This window comes from Ictidomys tridecemlineatus, chromosome 3, assembly GCF_052094955.1.
Source record: "Ictidomys tridecemlineatus isolate mIctTri1 chromosome 3, mIctTri1.hap1, whole genome shotgun sequence".
Classification (NCBI taxonomy): domain Eukaryota; kingdom Metazoa; phylum Chordata; class Mammalia; order Rodentia; family Sciuridae; genus Ictidomys; species Ictidomys tridecemlineatus.
The window spans coordinates 204003626-204011447 of NC_135479.1; the positions used below are offsets into that span (position 1 = coordinate 204003626).

The window sequence follows — 7822 nt, forward strand, 5'->3', positions numbered from 1 at the left end:
GAAGCCACGTGCTGTTGCTGTCAACTGCAGAGTGGATGCAGCAGTGCAGGAGGGTAGCTGTGGCTTGAGTAGATGGTAATGGAACAGGTGAATTATACCCCAAGTTCAGATGTTAGGCCAGTGAGGGTGTAGCCTAGCACTCAGTGGGCAAAGGAGCCTGTCTCTTTATTTTGCAAACAACAAGAGCAAACTCTGAAAGCTGAGAAGCCCTGAGGGGTAGGACGGCTCCTTCCTCTGCCTTTTCTCCTTCCTTTACTGGCTTTCTATTTCTGCATTTGGATAGCTTACTTGTGCCACCTTCCAAGGCAGGCATCACACCCTTTTGGATGTTTATGAAGAATTCTACTGAACAGTACTATTTAGTGTCTCTGAAAGTCTAAGAACTGAGATAGCTGGGGGAAGTGGATAGCTAGGGGAAGTGGATAGCTAGGGGAAGTGGAATTGTTACACGTGTTCTTTCTCCACCCTCTCAGTAGGCCCTGGAGAAATGGCACCTTTAGCCCACCCCTTCTTTTCAGGAGGACACTTCTGGCTCAAATTCTGTATATCCAGGGAAACTGCCTTGAGTATCATAAAAAAAAGGAAGAAGGAGGAGGAGGAGGTGGAGGAGGAGGAGGAGAGAATGAAAGAAAGAGAGAAAGAAAGAAAGACCGGCCATATCAAATACTACAGTTTTCAGTTTTGAGTAAATGAGCTTCAAAGGATCTTATGACCACATTTGAGTGATTTTAATTTGAAAAAAAAAAATACTAGCATCCTATCTTTTTACTATTAAAACTTTTATGGGAGACCCAATACTGTCTATGAAATCTATGTTTTACCTTATCTGGGGGACGTAGTGGTGAAGAAGACAGATGTTCCCCTCATGGAATACGGTGTTCATCTGTCTTGGAAGCAATAGGACTTGACCCTGGTTAGCAGGGCAGCAGGCTGCATGGCTTCCGCTTCAAGGACTGGGACTAAAGCTCTGCTGTGCCACCTGCTGCTCTGAGATCATGAATGTGACATTTGGACATTCTGAATTCCAGCTTCCTCAAGTTTAAATGAGAGTAATAGAACCTGTAACAAAACCCACCTCGTGGGTTATTAAGGGGAACGCTGGCCTGCTACAAGCCTAGGAATATATTAGCTATTAGTTCTTTTTCACTCTTCCTAATTATTTTTGTCCTTGAAATGACTGAAAATACATACTACAGTGTGCTCAAAATGATGGCCTAAACTGAAGTATCAAATAAGCCCACTTCAGGTTTTTAGTGTCAAAAGAGATCATGGGTAAAAACTTTCAAAAGAGATCAATGGGCTAAAAACTTACACTTACCCAACATTCAGCTCAAAAGAAATTATTGTGTTCACAAGAGATTATCGGTGGTCTGACTGGTTGGCTGCCTAGTTAGCTGATTGGTTGACTGGCTAGCTGATTGGTTAATTGCATGGATGGTGGTGGTTAGCTGTTTAGTTAGTCGGCTGGTTGGTTGCTTGGTAGGTTGGTTGGTTAGTTGATTGGTTGGTTATTTAGTGTGATTTGCTTCTACATGTGCCACTGGAAAGCCACGGGTTAAGTACTTCCACTGGGCAAAAATTCTAACACTTTGGATGGCTCTGAGAAGGGCTACCCTTTAGCTGAAAGAAAATCATGGGAAACTAGATACCACATTCATAGAAGTATTTTCAGTTTCTATTTTGCTTTCTGTGTCTCAAGTTATTGTCAAAAGGGCAAAGAAAAAATCTTTTTTAGAATTACATTTTAGATAAAATTTATCAAATGTCAGTATCATACATTTATTCTTTAACTTTTGGTATTTGTGGTCCACTCTTATCATTATTAAGTGAAGAAAAACATTGATTTGTAAGATATTGGATCATCTTTCTTAGGTCTCCATTATTGATGAAATATTTTTCTCAGTCCAGATGGCAGGTCTTGTGTGGACATTTGAGGAAAGACAACTCATAGGACAGTGAAATTTCTCGGTGCTGGGAAAGGTCTGCTTTGTTCCTCTGAGAAACTACTTGCACATCCACTTCAGAACTGACTTTATCTTAACAAAATCATGGGGTAGAAGAGAATCCTGTAGTCTGTCCCTAAAAAGTAAGGAACTTGAGAGCAAACCTGCAGAGGAAGAAAGGGAAAAAATACAAGCCGAGGTAAAAATGGAAGGGAGGGAAATTTATTTGGCTATTTCTTATATGCAAGAACATTATAATATGGCATAGGATCCCCTGCATCTATCAAGTTCACTACAGCTGTGCTATTATCCTATTCTTGACTATCATAGTTTTATGGCAAACACGTTCATGGATATTACCATCAGACACACCGGCCTCATAAGGAGTGCCATTTGGAGAACGTTTAACATACCTTATGACAGAGGACAGGTGTTACATGCCTTCAAAAGAGACTTTAGAGAGCACTTGGGGAAGATTTTATAGAACATCAATGTTAAGTCTTAGAAAATTCTTTGGGACTTAAGACCTCCTCTGTGAACCCAATGGGTAAATATAAATTAACATCATACATTCAGTTGTCACTGGTGAATTACTTCTGGGTAATCAAGCATCAGGTTCTCTAATGTTTAGAGCAGTGAGTTTTACTGGGGTGAATAGAAAACCTGAAACCAGGAGGTAGACATCAACAAAAGACGTGAGACTGCATTCTTGATATATGGGATATGAAAATAAATAAAGAACTTGCAGCATTCTCAGTTTCTCTTTATGGGGACGAGGTAGTTACGAAAACAAGTTACTATGAAAATAGTAGAGTGGAAATGACATTGTGCTCTGGATTCAAGCAATGGCTGTGCAGGGTGATTCTGCCAGCACCACATCCAGTCATAGACCCATAACCTAGGAAAGCGCTTGCGCTATCACAAGCCAGGGCTTTCTTCCATGAAGATGTTCTGGGAACTAGTATAAAGTGTAGGTGGAACCTTTTCTGCCCCCCAGGTTCTTCTGCCACCGATAAAAAGTCTTTGATATTCAAATCATGTTCCTCCATCTTCTGGCTGTCTCCAGCAGGGAAATCTTAAATAAACACCCCAAGGTTTTGCAATTAGGAGAAATAATTAATGCTAAAATAGGAAAGAAAAACAGGACTGCATGTTTGACTTTGTGAGATGACCCCAAGTCATAAAATGCACAGGCAGCAGATTTCCAATCCGCAAAGGACTATGAATTAGAGATGAGTTACAAGATGTCACCGAATGAAGAAATGAACACTTAACATCGTTTTCGTGTTTACTGAGGAAATTTGCCAGAGAACCTGGCACTAAACTTGGCTCAGCACAATATCAAAGCTGGTCTACAGTTAGAAAGATAAACCCAACTCACCTGGTGCAGGTCCCCACTAGGCCCACAGGCAGCATCAAATTTTCCTCTACTCTTTCTTTAAATTTGCCTATAAAGTGTTACTTATTATTTTTCATTTTTATGAATTCCATATAAACATGGGTGAATCATCTTACTTGTTACATTCAAAATAAATAAAGGGAACTAAAAGGACAAGAAATGAAAAGTCATGAAGAAAGGACCCTGTAACCATTCTAAACTGACAGCACAAAGGCAAATTACTTAAAGAGATGTTGTGAAAATGAGAATTCTCAGACCCCATAGAAGATTTTTTTTCATTAGAATTTCCAAGGGTGGGATCTAAGTATATGCATTTTTTTAAAAAAAATCCCCAGATGATAGAAGCAAATTTCAATTTTAAAAGAATATCACCAATTGGCATTATGTAGAATATATTCTAATTGCATATGAAAATGTGAATGTATAAAAATCTTCCAATAATACTCTTTCACCTTTTACCAGACTGTGGCATCTGGATCTTCAGTACCGTTCTACTGAATATTGACTTAACAGATTCTTTTTCTTTTTAACAATAGTGGACTCCAGTGAATAAACTCTCCAATTTGAAACATTCTAGCAGCCATATGTCAGGCTGGGAGAAATTTTAATGTCCATCCTGTGTTAATCCAGGAAGGTAAGGACATGCCTTCCTCTTTGATTGTCACGTTGAAATGCACCAGACCCCCTTAATTAAATGATTTCCTTTATCAAGACGCACTTCCATAGACAGAAGCCAAGATAGATAGATGATAGCTATAGATAGATTGTGTGTGTATGTGTGATTGGTACCCGAGGAGAAGTGCTTGACCATCTTCACTAGAATCCCTCTAGTGCTTCTAAAAAATTTAAACCTCTAGAGCCTACCCTACGTGTACCAAGTCAAATTCCCAGGGGCTGAGATATAAGAATTTACATTTTGCATAAGGTATGGAGGACATTCTCCTGTATTCCACTGCTTCAGAAACACCAGATTCTCTCCAAGGTTCCTTAAGCACAGTTTGATACCTTCTTATTTCTCAGTTGCCCTTATTCCTAAGAAATTCTATTTTTCTTTCCCTGTTCTATACCAACCTGCAGGTTTAACTGATTCAAAATTCTCAGCATGAGTTGACATGTGACTGCTAGAATGTTTCAAATGAGTTATTTTATTCATTGTAATAATATCTTCTATTATTAAAAAGAAAAAGGACATGTTAATTGGAAATCCTTGAACTAGATGTTTTCTGAACTTCTAAGAAAGATATTCACTGGATGAAATATGGTATATTAAACACTCTCTTCTGAAGCAATCTCTCAAAACAGTCTTTATAGTTTCAGCTACAAGGTAAATCACATGCAGTACAACCACTTGCAGATATTCAATGAAAAAAAAAAAGCAGAGTCCAGCCAAATCCTTCATCACTAAGAATATCTGTGCCACCCATAAAATATCTTCAGCATGAGGATTGAGACATTTTTGTCTTGGCTTATAAAATGGTTATTACTCTCTTCTCCAAAAATTGATATATCTTCAGAAATACTCATTCCTTATAGCTCAAGTTTTTTTGAGAATGAAACTCACTACACGGGGTTGATTCTACAAAGAAGAAGAAGATTCCCATTGTTATTTCTAATCTGGGTACCTCTGAGCTACAAGGGAGACACCTTAGGGGTTTGCATAGAGGGGATTTGTCACTTAGGAGACTGTCAGACTCCAAAGGAGTACCTAATACTCCAGAGTCCTCAAATAGGAGACATGGTACTGTATTCCTAGAGAGGGGTCATTGTGAGTTTCCTCTGTACCAACTGCAGAGTAACTAAAAATGTCCCTCCTATGTTGGGTTTTTTGGGGGACAGGCAGGAGTAGTGAGAAGAGAAAGGGATGCCAAGTGATGACTGACATAATACTGCCATTGGGCTGGATGTTCTATCAGATACTCAGATCCTGAAAAAGCCTTCTTTACTCTCTAGCTATTTTATGCTAGCCTGTATGTTTAATTAATTCCCAATTCAGAGAAAGTTCAGACATTTTTGTGTTTTTGTGTATTTGTTTTTGTTATTATGACCAGTTACCCACCCTCTTGCAGGCTAATTATAGAGGATCCAGGATTGTCTCTTCCATACTGCCCCTAACCCCACTAATACCATTTGAGAAGAACAAATCCATTTCGCACCCCACTCAATGTATCTGAAAATATGCACGCACCAAGAAAGGAAACCCGACTCCAGACTAGTATGCACGTTGAGACACATTTATTGAGAATTTGGCAGAGGCAGCCACAACTCCATCATGACAAGAGGCACGAGTGTCATGAAGAAGTCAAAGGAAATACGTGTCCAGTCGTTGTCAAACTTCTGGAAGTGTCCCAACCAACACTGTCCGTGGAAGGAAGGCAGCCTGAGGTGTCCTGTGGGTTTTCAGCTTCTTCCTTTGGGACTCTGGTGCTAGGTCTGAAAAGCAGTCACTTGAAGGCTAATGAACAGAGGAGGTCGAAAGCAGTAGACAAAGGAGGAACGTAGAGATGCGCCACTCTGCCTTCGGGAGAGAGGAGATTCTGTGCCTCAGGGATTTCAGCAAATTAGTAGAGATCGTATGGGAAGCATCTTCTGTAACTGAAAGCCCCACAGCCATTATAGCCATAGCCTAAGCCATAGCCAACTGGAGAATAGGTGCTGCCGAAGCCACAGCCCACGCTGTAGCCCAGGGGATAGCCATAGCTGCCCCAGTAGCATCCTGGGAAGACAGAACCAGAGAAGTTGTGCATGATGATGGGAGTGGAAGGTTTAGGTGGCAGGAGAATGGAGTGTGATGGAGTCCCCGGTCTCAGAACCTTGCTTATATACCCTGGAAAATGGGGTGTGGCCAAAAAATGCAAAGTGTTCCTTGTCATTCTTGACACCAATTTGCACTACCAAAAGCTCATTAATTTGTTATGCCCTTGCTTAAGAGTCTTTAGAGTTGCTTAAGAAAGCTCTTATGTGATATAATGCAGAGAGAAGATTCCTTCAAACAAATTACGTGCCTTCCTAAAAAAAAAAAATTATTGCAGTGACTTCAAAGGTACTTGTCTTATAGACCCTACATGTAATTCTCTGTCAGCAGGTTTTATAATGCTAAGAAAATTCTGACGCTGTTAGCTGTTAGCTGTCCTCTTGCTCTCTGAATTTCCACAACACAGAGTTGGAATTCAATAAATATGTGTCGAATACATTAATAAATGAAATAATAAATAGATAATGAGTCCATCTCAAAAATCAAAGTAGTGCTTAGTATTTGCTTCCTTAAAGAATCCTCTTTTTTGGCATATACAAGACAAATGCTTTAGGACTTTCCAGAACATTCTTTTGTTTTATTTTATGTTTCTATCTACAGGTACTCTGTTTAGGAAACGGTTTAAAAATTAATCTTAATTAGGGTCCCTAGATGAATAATTTTTAATACCACATTTCTAGATCACTGCTTGAGTTAATAATCTCAAAATATAAAGGTATAGAGTTTGTGGGTTAATCCTAATACAGAATGTCAAACAAGCGTGCTTTGTTGATCTGATACACTTTCTAAAGCAAATATTGAAGATAGCAAGAAGGTAGAAACAGAAAAAATGAATGTAAATTGTATCCTAGAGTGTAGACCATGTTTTTCATTCGATCTAAGAAACCAGATTATCAGGCAAATGTGATCATCTTGTGAAGAGCCAGGTGACAGTATTGAATCAATGTGATTTTATTTTTAGAATGATCATGCACCCCAGGATAGGGGAGAACAGTCACTTCTCTTTACGTAGATCTTGATTTCCCAAATCTGGATAAAGAGGAATAAGATTGATGAAAACGATCTTGGATCATACAAGACCTGGTAAATTCTCTCCAGGTGCCTCAGGTGGACTCTCCACAATGTCACTTAGGGTAGAATTTACAGAAATCATGGCAAACAAGATCACAGAACAGAAATAGGAAGGCTGAAAGAGATCATTCTAAAAGGCCACAAAACATATTAGTGTCACCTACTGGCCCCCAGATTTTAGTTAACATTCCTTCCTTCAGCTTCTGGGAGGTTGAATCCAAAGGCAAGGTGAGACTCTTGGGGAAATACAAAACTGTGCCAGCATTCTAACCACTAATTGGTTAATTACAGCAGAAGCATTTAAAAATAAAAATAATAAAAACACCTACAGTGCTGCCCCACCACCCTGCTTCATGAGCAAAGCTGTGTCGCGCCCGTGGTGATTCAGTATTTAAAATTCAAACACTTTATGTGATGTATAGCTAAATAAGGACGGGGAATTAAAGTAGCTTCATTCTCAAACATTAAAGATTCTATAGCAAATCAGTCCCTATAAATAGTGGAATGATTTAAATTTCTACTATCATCATGCTGCTGTAATAAAACACATGTAACATTTGAGGGGAGGGAAATTAAGCAAAATACAGCGTCTCCTAATGAAAAAGAAAAAAGGACTTGAAATAATGCCAAAATCCAATTATGGCAACCTGGTTAAAG

The 7822-nt window shown here is 39.2% G+C and overlaps 1 protein-coding gene across 1 annotated transcript; it reads right to left on the bottom strand.

The window, feature by feature from the left end:
- Positions 1–5900: 5900 nt before the first annotated feature.
- On the bottom strand, positions 5901–6212 carry Krtap8-1 (keratin associated protein 8-1). The gene has a single exon (XM_078041200.1). The coding sequence runs from the start codon at positions 6210–6212 to the stop codon at positions 5901–5903; it is 312 nt and encodes a 103-aa protein (XP_077897326.1).
- Between the last annotated feature and the right edge of the window lie 1610 nt (positions 6213–7822).

Excerpts from the sequence above, each read along its gene's own strand:
- Krtap8-1 (XM_078041200.1), bottom strand. The coding sequence starts at position 6,212 with ATGACAAGGAACACTTTGCATTTTTTGGCCACACCCCATTTTCCAGGG.